General features: G+C 54.3%; 1 protein-coding gene across 1 annotated transcript; it reads left to right on the forward strand.

The window, feature by feature from the left end:
• The first annotated feature begins 944 nt into the window (after positions 1-944).
• Positions 945-14,482, forward strand: LOC133895057 (uncharacterized). Its single transcript, XM_062335261.1, has 3 exons — positions 945-1,012; positions 1,583-1,826; positions 14,318-14,482. Exons 1-3 carry the CDS (start codon positions 945-947, stop codon positions 14,480-14,482), a joined length of 477 nt encoding a protein of 158 aa, XP_062191245.1.
• Positions 14,483-15,517: the final 1,035 nt, after the last annotated feature.

A 15,517-nucleotide genomic window follows, 5' to 3' on the forward strand; every position in this document is an offset into this window, starting at 1 on the left:
CTTAGGCGATCAGAGCACCTTCCCTTCTCCACCGTCCAGATCATCCCCCGCCCCGACGAAATGCCAAGAGCAGGAGGAAGCCGCCGCGACAGGATTCCCGACGGCGTGCTGCCGGAGTCCCGCCTGTAGAACGAGGAGGCGGCAGGGAAGATTCGGAAGTTGCTGGTCCCCGAAGGCCAGGAGGGGGCCTTGGTGGTGATGCCGGCGAGCTTCCCGCCGACGACAAACCGCCCGGGGTGCATCGTCCTCTTCACCTCCTTCGTGGTGGCCGGGCTGGTGCCGCCGTTCTCAATGTTCTTCCTCCAGATCCTCGACACCCACGGGATCCAGTTGGTGCACCTCAGCCCCAACTCTGTCGTCATCCTGGTGGTCTTCGCCCACTTCTGCGAGATGTTCGTGGAGGTGCCGCCGTCGGTGACGCTTTTTTGGCACTTCTTCGCGCTGCGGTCGGCCGGGAAGAAGAGGGGCTTCTCCACCGCGGACGTCGCTGGCTGCTGCAGCTTCTGGCTGCGGGACGGCCTGGGGGAGCGATACATTCCTCAGGTGCTACGAAGCAAGTGGGAGGAATGGCGGCGCGATTGGTTCTACGTCGACGTCGACCCCCACGATCGTCTGACCCTGCCGGAGGTGGCGGCGGAGCCCCAGAAGGCGACCTGGGGGTGCCGCCGCTGATGGACGCGCGGCTGGAGCCGGTCCTGGAGCGCATCGGGTTCTTGCGCGATGCCGGGCTCACTTCGATGATGGTGGTGGCGGATTTCCAGCGCCGTCGCCTGGCGCCCCTGCGGGAGCGGGCCCGGCCTTACTGGCTTTACACCGACCCCCAGGACATCACCTGAACCCAGATCGGCGAGGATTGGGATATGGGCATGCCGGAGTTAAGGGGCATGCTCCGGGTGGTGACCGGGGTGGATGACCTGAGCCGGGCGGAGCTCCCGTGGAAAGAGATGGCACTCTACGCCAATCCTGACCGGGTGGCGATTCAGGCGAAGCTACCAGAGTTCGACGCCCAGGGGTTGGTCGACCGGCCGAGGCGCCGGAGTCCCGAGACCACCGAGACCCTTGGGGTGGACGAGGCATCCGGCGAGGAGGCCGCAAGCGATCCGGCGCAGACTGGTGGCCCGGGCGCTGCAAGCGGCGCAGCAGCCGCCGCACCGGAGGAGGAGGCACCGCCGGCAGCGGGGCAGCGACGGCGCTGGAGGACCGGGGGAAGCGCCCCCGGCTCTTTATTCCTTTGCCGGAGTCCCCGTCGTCGCTGTTGCTAGGCGAAGGGGGGAGCCGCGACGGCCAGTCGTCCAGCGCGGGGCCGTCGGCGGGGGGCGGCATATGCGATTCTGGAACCGCACTTTGGTCTGCTTGAGCCTGATTCGGCGCCCGGAGACCACGCGGTGGCTCCGCAGAACCCCCGGCGGAAGAGAAGGAGGGAGGACTCCGGGCCAACGCCATCGATCCCGGAGTTCAGGATTCCGGCAGCAAGGTGTTAGTACCGAAGACCCACAACCACATAAGTTTCGTCCTCCATTCCTTCCTGGGCGTGCTTTACCCGGACTAAATTCTGAGTTTTAATCCCATTCTTCTCTTGCAGGTCGCCTACGGGCACCGCCGAGAGCCAGGGGTGGCCGGAGGCGCCGAGGCCGGTGCCAGCCCTCGAGCCAAGTGCGCCTGAGCCGAGTGCACCGGCGGAGCCAGAGCTGGCAAGCGTGGCGGCGGAGCCGGGGCCGACGGACGCACCGGCGGAGCCAGGGCCGGCGGACGCGGCGGCCGAGACAGAGACGCAGCCGCCGCCCGAGAGTTCGGCACCGTCCGAGCCCGCGCCGAGCGCGGGGCGGGTGACCGCGTGGCAGTTTTCGGGGACCCCGAGCCCCCCGGGGGAGGCTCGCAGGGGACCCAGCGCCCAGCCGCCGCCCAGCCAACCCGCTGACCCCCTCCCGATCGTGCTTGGGAGTGCCCGGGAGGTGATCGGGCGGCTGGAGGCGGCCGTAGCGGATGAGATGGTGCAGCGAGAGGCGGAGCGCGCCGCTCTGGCCATGGAGAGAGCGCAGCTTACCGCGGCTTGGCGCGTTTTCGACTCCCGCCTTACCGCGGCACGCGCCGCCAACGAGGACGAGCAGCGCGCCATGGAGGAGGGCCGGAAGTCCTTGGAGGAGGCCCGCGTGGAGGTTGCGCTGGAGCGGAAGACTCTGGAAGACACCCGCGCAGAGGTCGCGTGGGAGCGGGAAGACGCCGCCCGCCTGGCTGAGGCATTGCAGCAGCAGGCTGCCGGGGCCCTCGCTAGGGAGAGGCAGGCGCAGGAGCGGGAGGAGGCGACCGTGAACCGCGAGAGGGCAGCAGAGGCCCTCCAGGCGGACCTAGCCCGTCAGAAGGACGAGGTCGACCGGACCCGCGCCGAGCTCCAATACTGGGCAGAGGAGCTCCAGCACGTCGAAGGGGAGCTCCAACGCCAGGAGGAGGACGTCGTGATCCGGGAGACCGACGCCGAGATAACGGCGGCGGACTTGGGCGCCTGAGAGGATCTGCTGGCCCGCCAGGAGGCGGAGGCTGCCGAGGCGACGGCGGCCGCTGCTGCTAGGGAGGAGCGGGCCGCGAAGTCTGAGGCAGAGCTGGCTGCCCGCGAGCAGGCCCTGTCTGTCCTGGCGGGGCAGGTGAAGCTGGCTGCGGGCCAGGCACCCCGCGCTGGCTCTGCCGGTGCGGCCGGGGGCCAGGGGCTCGAGGAGCGGTTGCGGACCGCGATGCAGGAGCTCGAGGCCGCCTCGGTCGAACGGGCCAGCCTGCAGCTGATGCTAGAGGACACCCTCCGGCGGATGCAGCGGTCCGGATGGTGGCCGGGCTCGGGCAAATTCTCGTGGAGGAGAAGGGGGCGGGCCCCGGCCGGTTCACCCTAGGCTTCCAGAAGGTCTGCGAGTGCCTCGAGGCGCTACCCTGGGCCGTCCAGGAACTCGCCGCCCGGGAGGGGCGTGGCTTGGCCCAAGCAGTGGCCGAACACGTCTTGGCTTGCTACCGGAGCCGGGACCCGAACTTCCCACTGGAGCCAGCTTACGAAGGGGTGGTTGAAGCCGAGGAGGAGGCCACCCGGGAGGCAGTTCGGAGCACCGCCACTGCGGTGGCGGCCGGCTTCAACCAGGAGGCGCCGCCGCCCCCAGTCCCGAGGAGCAACAGCGAAGGCTCCGACTCCGACTAGGCTTTTGTAGTAGTTTTTTCTTCTTCTTCTTTTCTTTTTGACTTGATGTAAATATGGGAGTGATCGCTCAGAAACGCAACTCCAGTATTCTTCTGAGTGCTTAGTGTAGTTTCTGTTGTTTTTACTTGATGCCCCGAGGAGTACTCAGTCAGACCGACCCCGACCTTTCCTTCCCCGAGAACGAAACCGCCCCGACCGTCCTTCTCGGTGCGTTCAGCCCCCGAGCCCTCGCGAGTCCGCAATGGCTAAGTCAAAAGACAAAGGCACGAACTTCCTTGCTCGGGAGATAGATCGATCCAACACGGAGCACGCCATGACCGGTGAACACTTTTCCACCTTGCGACCACTCAGCCAATAGACTGGAGACACGTGCGGGCGGTAATGCGACCAAGAGTCCCCATGGTTCGGTGGTGCCCGGGCTTAAGACGGACCGGACCGAGCACCGACAACCCGTCCCTGGGGCCTAGGCTCCGGACTACTCGAGCGGCTCGAGCGATAGGATTACCCGAGAACCCCAGGGACTCGGTAGTGCTCGGGGCCCTATAAGCGGACCGAACACCACGACCACCATGAAAGACTTCGATCGGACATTATCGCACGTACGGTACACCTTTCTACGGACAGTTCTGTCGTTCTAGGAAAAAGTGGACATGCGGTAGGGTTTTGTGCGCGAGGAGACCATCTCACCGAGCAGATTAGAGTACGAGGGCCCCCGAGGATGACTCGGGAACAAAATATTATTGAATGTAAATTCGTCTGAATTTAACCACTCACCGGACAGCTGTCGGCCTTTTGGCCAACCGATCCAAGAGGGGCACGCGCTCCGAGCTCGGGGTGCCCGGGGACTTGGTTCCCACGACCAGGGCGCCCGAGCACCAAGGGGCGCATGAGGAGCCTGAGGTCAGGCGATCTCGACCATTCACGCTTGGGCGGTAGGACCACCCGAGGACGCTTGGGGCCAAGCAGCGACCTGGGTACGGAGGCCCTCGCGGTTGAGCTGCTTTTGCTTTTAATTGTCGATCTGTGACTTGAGAAAAAATGGAGATATTCTTTGCTTGGTGCACTCTGTTAGTGCGGTACTTCTTCGTTTTCGATCCGAGACCTCTCGAATGCCCAAACCGGCGGACAAGAGCAGGCAGAGGCATAACCCAGAGGTCCTATGGTTCGGTGGCGCCCGGGTATGATAGACCAGACCGAGCACCGACAGTCCGCCCCTGGGGCCTAGGCTCCGGACTAGAGCGGCTTGAGCGATAGGATTACCCGAGAACCCCAGGGACTCGGTAGTGCCCAGGAACCTACCACGACACCGAACACCACAGCCTACCACATCAGACGTAAGTCAACAGCAACTGCCCACGGGCATATCGATCGGGATTCTTATATCAGCGGGGAAAAAGAGAGTGCGAACTTTTCTCGCACAATCAAGCATCTCACCAGACAGATTAAACATATGGAATCCAGAAAAACGAAATTGACATATGATTGCACATTGATACACATACTGTATTGACAAGTTTTTTTACAAGGTTGGGTGACTTACCCAGTTAGTGGTAGCCCCCGATCAACTTGGGCGGGGGGAAGCCCCCGGCCTGGTTGACCTGAGCCTGCAAACATGGCCATCTACGGGAAGAACTTGCGCAGGTGCTCGATGTTCCACGGGTTGGGGAGCGGCTGCCCATCTTCTGCTGCCAACCGGAATGAGCCTTCTCGCGGGACACCGATCACAGTGAAGGGGCCTTCCCACATAGGGGACAACTTATTCCTTCCTTCGCGCGACTGGACGCGTCGGAGAACTAGATCCCCCACCTCGAGGGACCGGGCCCAGACGTGGCGCTGATGGTAGCGCCGCAGGCTTTGCTGGTAGCGGACTGCTCGGACGGCGGCACGCCACCGGCGCTCCTCCAAATAGTCGACGTCATCGCGCCTCTACTGCTCCTGTTCACCTTCAGAGTAGGCATGCACCCGAGGGGAGCCTAGAGTGAGCTCGGAGGGGAGGACCGCCTCAGCGCCGTACACGAGGAAGAAAGGAGTCTCCCCGGTAGCGTGGTTTGGCGTGGTCCGGTTGGTCCATAGCACGGTAGGCAGCTCGTCGACCCACCCTTTCCCGTGCTTTGCGAGCACGTTGTAGGTCCGGGTTTTGAGCCCCTTCAGTATCTCCGCGTTGGCGCGCTCGACCTGCTCGTTGCTCCTAGGATGAGCGACGAAGGCGAATCAGAGCTTGATGCCGAGGTCTTCGTACTAGTCCCCGAACAGGGCACTTGTGAACTCAGTGCCGTTGTCGGTGATGATCCGGTTCAGGACACCGAAGCGACTGGTGACGCCGCGGATGAACTGGAGTGCCGTGTTCTTGGTCACCTTGATGACTGGGACCGCCTCCAACCATTTGGTGAACTTGTCGATGGCGACGTAGAGGTACTCATAGCCCCCGATTGCTCGGGGAATGGACCCAGAATGTCCAGCCCCCTGACCGCGAAAGGCCATGACAGGGGGATGGTGTGAAGAGCCTGAGCTGGCTGGTGAATCTGCTTTGCGTGGAACTGGCACGCCCTGCAGCGCCGAACCAGCTCGGAAGCATCCTGGAGGGCTGTAGGCCAGTAGAAACCTTGCAGGAAGGCCTTCCCGACCAGCGTGCGGAACGATGCATGGCCACCGCACTCGCCCTCGTGGATCTCAGCGAGAAGCTCGCTGCCTTCTGCCCGAGTGATGCATTTCAGGAGAATGCCGCCTGCGCTACGTCGGTACCGTACCCTGTGGCACGGGTGGCGTTCTTGGGCGGTGAACGCCGGCGAGCTGGGGAGCCCCAGCGATCATAGACCGGCAAAGAGGAAGCCTGGTCCTCAGCTTCGGCCTCCTGCCGGGTCTCCCGCTGGCGCTCGAGAATGACGCGCGCGTCTTCGAGGCCCCTCCGCTCGTTGAGGTGCAAGCGGAGGTCGTGGGCTCCGGACGCGGCCAGGGGGGCGGCGCTCCGCCTGGAGGCCCCCCGGCCAGCGCGAGCGCCACCTAACGATGGGCCGGTCCCAGCGGCGCCACGCTGGGTTGTGGCGCGAGAACTTTCGGCCAGTACCTGGCGGCGGGTAGTGCCGACCAGGGCAGCGACTTCCTTGAGCCAGCGGCCCTCAGGGGTTTCCGCCGTCGCCTGGACAGGCGGATGTCTGAGGAGAGCGTGCGCTGCAAGCAGCGCGCTCCCGGGGCTGGCCTCGCCGAAGGCGAGCCTACGCCGGAGAGGCGCCCGGCGGTGTCCAGACGCGGACCTGGCGGCGGGAGTTTCGACCACCGGCTGGGGGTCGGATGGTGCACCGGCGATGGCGACGGCGGCCCTGCTGGGCCCAGCGCCCTGGTCCCCTTGGGAGGGGAACGCCGCGCGTGCAGATCGCGGCTGCTGCTGGGACGCAGCAGCGACTGGGGCCTCATGTGCGAGGCGCTGCATTTCCCCGCTAGAACTGGAGCCGGAATGCTGGAGGCGATGACCATCGGCCATTTTTTTTGCGGAAGAAAACAAACAAACAGATTCAGGGATGCTTCCCCCCTACTTGGCGCGCCAGCTGTCGGAGGATTAACTCCAGTCGAAGGGATCCCGAGAGACCCCTTTTTAGAGATTCGGCCGGGGGGATGATCCTGAATACGTTCGTCGGAGAAATAAATGGGAATGAATGCAACGGCCGGTGGTGGAGGTGCTGACCTAGTGCAAGAAGAAGTAAATGCACCGGAATTTAGACAGGTTGCGCTGCACGGGGGCGTAATACCCTACTCCTGTACGAATACTATAACTGTCCTGAGGAAGTCCCTCAAGGATGTTGCTGGTTACAAGAATCTTGATCTGTCTAAGAGCCTGGGGCTCCTTGTTCTTCAGCCTGTCTCGTGCTGCTCACTTCTCTGCCGTTGTTTCTCTTGCGCTGTGTTCTTGTCTATTTTTTGCCTCTCAACCGTCGTCCTTTTCCTTTTGTGCCGCCGGTTGCTTTAAGTATTCGCCGGCCGCAACGTGCCCCGAATGGGAGGGGGGCACGAGTTCCGAGACACCATAAATGGAAAGGGCATCATCATTTCCTCTGGGTGAAGTGATCGGGGTGGAAAATACGGCACACGCCCGGTCATCCGTCACAATAAATGCCCTCGCAACGGGCGCCGTGGAGAGGGCCCATCGGGCAACCGCAGAGCGACCAGACGTGCCCACCCTGTCTTGTTCCCCTACCACAGCAGCACGGTAGACGGAACACCTTGGTCCTTACGACGTTATCCTGAGACAGGCCGGATGACACGGGACGGGACCCGTGCAATTAATAACCCCACGCCTCTCTGCCAGAACATGGCAGGAACTTACGCTGAGCGCGGCGGGAGCAGTTGGAGGTGACAGGCCTCGGGCCTTTGACTGGCTGACACCTCATCGGTGGGCCCCTCGGGGGCCTCCACTAGGGGACTTACTGGGTCGTCGGGGTACCGAGTGCTCGGGGGTACTGTTCACCTCCTCGAGCACTCTCTTCCGAGAACGCCCTTTCTTGTCCTCGGGGGATCGAGTGCTCGGGGGTACTGTTCACCTCCCCGAGCACTCTCTCCCGAGAACGCCCTTTCTTGCCCTCGGGGGACCGAGTGCTCGGGGGTACTGTTCACCTCCCCGAGCACTCTCTTCCGGGCACACTTGTACGGATCCTCGGGGAACCGAGTGCTCGTGCTCGCGTTTTTGGTCCTTCTATCACCTGTTCAGCGTGTTGTGTAGTAGGAGGAATGCGTGTATCCATGGAAAGTATGTCCTCATCAGTATGTAAAATGAAGCTTCAACGGTTCAAATACATAGAAAGCAAAGATAAGCTTTTTATCTAACCATGTCATTGAGTAGACTCGGATTTCCAATTAGGATGAAGCATCTAACCGGGTTTCCTTGGGTTCTAAGATCACATACTCGGGATTTTGAACGTCTCTGAGTTCTCAAGAGAGCATTGTATTCTTTGTCTCATCCGGGTAGGTTTTCTAGTCAGCCCCAAAAATTATACTGTCCTTGCCAAGTACAAGGAAGATAGGACTTGTCGCTGGCTAGGCTCAGAAGTTGAATGGTGACAGCAAAAAGTTTGTGGTGGTGAAAAAGATTCTCTGTCATGAATGCGAAGGGATTATTATTCCATCCTTTCGACTGCTCTCATGCACTGAAAAACCAAGTGGGTAAACGACTGCACTAAAGTTCGTCTATTTGTCCGTGTCGATCAGCTGAAAATACGTAGCTTTGATGATATAGCGTCACTTGGGCGCCTGTGACTCAAAATGCAATCACGCTTGAAATTAAAGCTTAGGTGGTGAGGCATCTTGCCTCCTGACCTATTGGTCTTTATAAACCTTTAGGCGTCAGATCTCAGCTGCACCAAACTTGAGTTCGATTATGGATTCTCCTCCATCCCTCCTCTCCAGACTACTCACCTTGTTCCCCTGAGTACACACCTCTGATCCCTCTATCATCTCTGACAGAATCTAGTTCAGTGGTGGAGGTCATCAACGCCTCCTCTGATGAGGAGGCTGAAGAAAGGGCTGTGACTCACGACATCCTTGTTAAAGACGGCAAGCCCCAACGCCTCAGGTCCAAGATGAGGTGGACTGGGACCTTTTTTGGAGGCGGAAATAGAGGAGGAAGAAGAGGTGGCTAAGGCGGAGAAGAGGGAGGCGTTCGGTAGCATCTCCATTAAAGACGGCAAGACGCTTGCCGCCTCATCCTTTTTGTCCTCGTGTTATTCTGGCGAGGGTCGCCAATACCTCCCCCAAACCATCATCGTAGAGCAGCAACCGATGATGGGGAGTCAATGTATCTCCCAAATCATCGTCGTCGGAGATGTCGATTATCTCAGGCTGTGATACCGATGAGTTCAGCCAGGAGTTGGGGTGCTGCTGACCTTGACCTCTCATTGAGCAGGAGAGTTAGGGCAGTCTCTCCTTCCTCTTCACCAAGTAGCTCTTTTAGTAATTTTTTAATCATCTCTCCATTAGCTTATCTGTAAAAGAGCTAAAAAAATCTTGTTAAATGGAAGATTGTTATTTATACTAGAATACCTGTGTATGAGTTTGTACCTTCTTTTGAATACAAGAAAGTTTTAACCAGTGTCCAATGTTTCTTTAGGATAGTTTTGAGGTTTGTGGAATTTCTTGTCGGGATGTTTGTTGCGATGACCTTAAGCTCGACTCCAAGCAGAAAGTTTTCAAGCACTCGGGGACCTGATAAGGTTCTCCGCAGTTGCTTAAAAGAAAATTTCATCCCTTATCATTAAGAAAGAGATATGCACAACAAATTTTGTAGTCCTAGTATACATGAAGCCCCCAACTCGCTATCGGGGAAGGATTCCAGATGGGCGGTCTAAAAAATCGAGTGCGCGCGTGGGTATAAGTTCCCGAATTTGCGGCTTATCTTAGTTTTCTGAAGGTATTTGATTGAGGGTAGGCGAAAATATTAATAATATGATAACGAATATTACAAAATATATTCTAAGTACTTAAACATAGAACTTACGAAGCTGGTCGATATTCCAAGAATTTTTAAGGACTTGACCATCCTCCATAGCTAATCTATACGACGTTGGTTGATTGGATTCAATCACCCTGTAGGGACCTTCCCACTTTGGAGATAACTTGTTGTTGTTTTTTTGGCTTTGTACAAGTCATAGAACCAGATCTCTGGGTTTGAAAGATATTTTGCGGATGTTTTGGTCATGGTAGCGTTAGAGAGCTTGCTGGTACCGTGCTGATCTTATCAACACTTATGTCCTTTTCTCCTCGAGAACATTGAGGTCATCCTGTCTTCTCCAGATTTTGTTGTTACCAGCATACAGTTCGACTCAGGAAGATTTTATCTTTAGTTCAATGACAACATTGTTTCGGCCCCATAGACTAGGAAGAAAGGCGTTTCACCCGTCGCCCTGCTAGACATCGTTTGAAGTACCCAGACTACATTAGTTAACTCGGAAGCCCAGGCTTTAGCATTGGCAGATAAGTGGTAGAAGACGTGGTTTGATTCTGTAACACCCTAAATTCTCAATTTTCGTAATAGTTGAAAATTTTGCTAGAATTAAATAGGAGTTGTAGATCTTTATTCAATTAGAAGAAAATTAATTTCTAAATTTAATTAGCCATAGGTTATATTTATGTTTGATGCGTTCATCCAGTAGTAGTTGCAATAGGTTTTCATGAGTGAAAAATGGTAGCAAAATTTGCTAGAAGGCGCTCGTTTAAAAGTCCTTTGCAAAAATGTTCAAAAATCAAAAGAAAAAAGTTTCTAATCCCTAAACCTTCCCGGGCCGCTTTTCCTCTCTCAAACCGGCCCAAACCCCCCATTCTATCTCTCCTTTTCTCTTTCAGGCCGACTCCCTCCCCTCTTCCCTGTGTAGGTTGAGCCCATTTGCTTTCTCCTTTTTCCCTCCTTTCTCTCTCGAGCTGAGGCCGTCCACCCACGCCTCCTCCCTGCTCCTAAGCCGGCCTCCACTCCCGGCCCTCTCTTTACCGTGTGGGTCTAGCTCAAGCCAAGCTGCCACGCCACACTGAGCCGCCCAGTCGTCGGCTCGCCTTCTTCCTCCTCCGTCGGCTCTGATCCCCTCCGTCAGCAGTTGTCCATGCCTCCCCATGCCTTCTTCCCCTCCCATAACAGTTGAATTCAAAGCAATAAGCCCATTAAGGCACACTCATCCGTTTCCCCCTCTTTATTCCCTCTCTAATGCTCGAATCGATGCAGTAACAGCCAACCTTTATGGCCATTGCCACCGCTGTTTCATCTCCGTGCCCTGACCGCTTCGCTCGCCCTCACCCTTATTTAAGCCGCCATGCACCTCCACGGCAAAGTTCCACACCTCCACCACCCGCTCACGCCCTTTTTCTCGCTCGAATTTGCCATCAGCACTGTCATCTTCTTCACCTCCGGTGAGGTTGCGCCATCACCACCTTTGTTTTCATTTTGCACCATCTTCGACTGATTTAACCCTCTCACCAGCACTGTAGTTTCCTCCGGAGTCGATCCCGTGGGTCTTCATCGATGTTTGTCCATCGGAGCACCTCTCCCGATGCCACATTGACCGTCGCCACCATCCTCTCCATCACCCAGCTACGTCGACCCCGCTCTAGCCTTGTTCTCGCCCGAGGTGAGTTCACCGACTCCCCCTCTCCGTGTTCCACCGCTCATCGGATCTCCCCGGCTGCTGGAGTGCCATTCCAACAGCTCTCTAGCTGCTCGCCATCGTGCCGAGCTCCACCGGCGCCTATGGTCCACGGTGGACCCATGGACCGAAGCTTTTCTCTCAGTTCACAGTACATAGGCCAGGTCCACCCTGCTTTTTCTGGTTTACAAATATTTCAAAATTGATTTACATCAGCATGTGCAGTAAAAGAGATTTTCAGTATAAAAAATAAATGGTTTAATCTCCAAAATTAAGTAATTTTTGCAGAAAACCCCCTAGAACTTCTAATGCTTATGGCTTTTTTGCTCGTAGCTTTGATTTGAGCGATTTTCACGCTCCAATTCTCATAGTGATGTGTAGAATCTTTTTGTAGGGTTTTTACCAAGTTTTATTCCTGTTTGGTGTACTTTTCTTAGTGGTTTATCTGGTATACTTCTCCGGTGTTCCGATTAGGAGGTGAGCAGTTTGTGAACCTGCAAGACCAAGTTTTTGAAGACTTCGAGCAACCCTCAGCTGAAGGTAACTATCCTTGAACATCTTGTACCTATTCCAGGATTTATGTGCTAGATGTTTATCCTTCATGCATGCTTGTCTAAATTGGAAACCTATGTTTAGGCTTTACTTATGATTATCCTTATTATGGGAAGTAAAGGGTAGATATGCTAGTCACTATTATGGTTGTGTTGAAGTTAAACTTGACTAATGTTTATGCAACATGAATCAGGTATGGTAATCTTTTGGTAGCAACATGGTATAGGGATCCTAGCAGGATAGTTGTTTGAGGTTAGTACAAGAAGGCGCATGTGGCTATACAATGGGAATGTGTCTTTTCTTGTGTGGGGTCCTAAGGACCGGTTCTTAAACATGTAGCCAGGCTAAACAGTGCAACCACGAGGTCTATATTGGGTACGGCCTGGCCAATTAATTAGCCACCCATCTGGTTCTATGAGCACCATTGGACGGTTGAGTGGCACATGAGGCGGCCTGGCCAATTAATTAGCCACCCCTTTGGTTCTAACCATGATGGAATCATTGTTAGCGGTGAAATCTCAATGGGTGCTTGCAGGTCGGCAAGAGCTTTGTAAAGGCATTGTAGTGATCTCCTGGTGACACATCATAGGAAGTGTGTAAGTGCTTAGTCGACACAACAACATAGAGACTATCACCTGGTAATATGGGTGATGAAATCATGACTCGTGGGTAAAGTGTGTGTAACACCTCGGGGACCAAAACAAGCCCGGAAGGTCACTTAGACCAACCTACAAATCTGCCGAAAGCTAAGGGAAAATTTTGGCAGTACCTCCCCTGAAAGTGGAGGTATAACAGGCAACAACAAACCAGACAGAACAGATATAGAATATCACACTAGCAAAAAAAAATAAGATCCTAGCAAACGAGGTACAAGCCTTGACCAAACCACTGAACCACCATCAAACTCACTATATATACATTACAGGGCAAAAGACAATATCTAACAGGGCATCAATTTTAGCCCAAAAAAAATGAACGCGTAGGCGACGTGTAGCTACCCATCCCGCAAGCGTTTGACACTTCAAAAGGAACCTGAAAAGAAAGCACGGGTGAGATTCGAAAATCTCAGCAAGTGAAAGGTACTTTAACAAAAAGCTATTTAGCCACAGTTGAATGTGCTAACAATTCTAAATAGAAACTAGTAATGAGACAGACTGCCAACACTAGGAGAAACAATTATGACTAAGCAAGTCCAACGATAACATTAAACATTTTAACATTCGGTTGGTATAAACCTTCAGAGCCGCATATATATCTATATACAAGCTAACTAAAGGAAATAAGATTTGATGCGAATGATTCATTGAATTTCATAAGAAGACATAACCATACACATGACATGCTCTCCTCACCCTTACCCCTTCTCGGGTAACGTAAGGGTGTGCACCGTACCCCTCCTCGGGTGATATACGGTACTGTACTGGTACGGTCGCGGCCAGAAGACAACGACAAACTTCCAATGCATGAGATGTATATGTATGACGTGCTTCAAGCATAACCAACATAACTCCCGGAAAATGCTTGAGACTTAAAAAACATTGCATAAAACAATAACGAACAGCTGCAGAATGGCATATCGTACTTACTGCACTTCATAAATCAATCATCGAGTAAACTTCTGGAAAAGTAAACAACATAGTAACCAGCTCATAATCAGTTATTCAGATCAGATGAATGCATTGTAATTAAAGAATGTAGGCAACCCAATAATAGGTTAAAGCGTAGTCATACAATACATTCACTTGCCTTTACCGACGATGAAGCCGGGCACTAGTCGTGACGTGAGGTCACACCACCTGAACAAACACACCATTAGCACAACGACGCCGTAACGACGAAATAAAAGAGGATGCACGCTAATACGCCAAAACCCAGCGTTCGACAACCGAAGGCTTCAAAGACATTTACCAACTAGCTTGCTAGACGCCGAGTAAGACTCCCCCCCCTCTAGCTTAGACAAAGAGCGAAGAATAAGCCACAACGTATGGCTAAACCTCGGCGGACACCAACTCCAAATAGCCAAAAGCACCTAAACCAATTACCGAAAAAGAATAACGTCTACGCCATCGGTACGCCTATATTTCGGAGTCAAACTAAAATTCTTACTAATTAGACTTCGCTCCGATGAACGAAAAGAAAACTTCGACTCGGATGTCGTATCTTCGAATCAATAATGATTATCGAAACAAATCAGACTATTAATCACATGAAATGATACGACATGAATTGATTGATTTGATTCAATCCAACCACAAATGTCCAGGAATTACCGAGAAATCACCTTCGAGGGGTTGACGACGAATCCGACAAAATTACGAAATTTCCAACTTTTCCTTTTTTTCTTCTTTTTTCCTTTTTTTTCTTCCCCTTTTTCTTTTTTCTCTTTTCTTTTCTCCTTCTTCCTTCCTGGCTTCTTCTTCCTGGTTCTATTCGGCTGGCTCTGCTTGCTTGCTTCTTCTTTGATCAAGCCACACAGAGTGAGAGAGGGCAGCAGCAGGCGGCGACGGCCGGCGGCGCGCAGCAGCCAGCGACAGCGGTGGCTCGGTGCAGAGGCGACGCACGGCGGGCGGTGCGCGGCGCAGCGGCGGCGACGCACGGCGGCGGCGCGCGCTGGTCCGGCGCGACGGCGGCACGCGGCTGACGGTGGCACGGCAGCGCGGCGCTCTGGCGACGACGGCCGGCGCGGGAACAGCAGCGCGCAGCAGCGATGGAGAGAGAGAGCGAGAAAGAAATGCAGGCACGTGAAGAGTCTGGATGGATCGAGTTGAGGACCGATCCATCCAGTACTTATCCTCTCTTTTTTTGTTTTTTTTAAAACGAACGGTCTAAATTTATTGGGCTCTCTACGGGTCTCAAAATGCCCAGAACGGACATATGAATAGCAAAATGGGTTTGTCTCGACGAGATGAACGCAACCACGGTCTCCGATCGTCCGTACGAGCCTCGGATCAAAAAGTCAAAATTCGGTCAAATCTCTCTCTCTCTCTTTTTTTCAAAAATTAAGTATTACATTCTCTCCCCCTTAAAGGAATTCGTCCCTGAATTCTGCCGCTTCCATGGCAACTATGGGATAGAGGTAAAATATTTCCAAACTTATGACTCACCAGTCTCAAAGAGCTCAGGATACTCCTTGCGCATTTGTTCTGCAAGTTCCCAAGTTGCTTCTCGTTCTGATTGATTTGTCCAAAGGACTCTCACAAACTTGATAGTTCTCCTTCTCATAACTCGCTCTGAGGAATCCAGATTACGTACTAGATGGCACTTTACGGTCAGGTCTTTCTCTATCGTGATTGATTGCACATCAATTTTATGCTCAGGGTCTCTCAGATATTTTCTTAGCATAGAAACATAGAAGACATTATGTACTCCACTCATTGAGTCCGGTAATTCAAGACGGTACGCCAAACTGCTTACTCGGGCTGTGCTTAGAAATGGACCAATGTATCTCGGATTAAGCTTCCCAGAGATACTAAAACGTACAACACCTTTGGTTGGCGACACTCTGAGAAGAACATAGTCACCAACTAAAAATCCTAGGTCTCGTCTCCGGATATCTGCATAGCTCTTCTATCGACTTTGAGCAGCCAACAGGTTCTGTCGTATTTGGTATACCTTTTTCCGATGTTTGCTGAACCAAATCCGAACCAAGTAATGATCTCTCTCCAACAGAATCCCA

The sequence above is a fragment of the Phragmites australis genome, chromosome 16, assembly GCF_958298935.1.
Source record: "Phragmites australis chromosome 16, lpPhrAust1.1, whole genome shotgun sequence".
Taxonomy (NCBI): Eukaryota; Viridiplantae; Streptophyta; class Magnoliopsida; order Poales; family Poaceae; genus Phragmites; species Phragmites australis.

Coding starts and splice junctions, on each gene's coding strand:
- LOC133895057 (XM_062335261.1), top strand. CDS start 945: ATGGCACTCTACGCCAATCCTGACCGGGTGGCGATTCAGGCGAAGCTA. Junction 1,013..1,582: donor CCAGAGTTCGACGCCCAGGG/GTTGGTCGACCG, acceptor CTTCTCTTGCAG/GTCGCCTACGGGCACCGCCG. Junction 1,827..14,317: donor CCGCGCCGAGCGCGGGGCGG/GTGACCGCGTGG, acceptor CAAGCCACACAG/AGTGAGAGAGGGCAGCAGCA.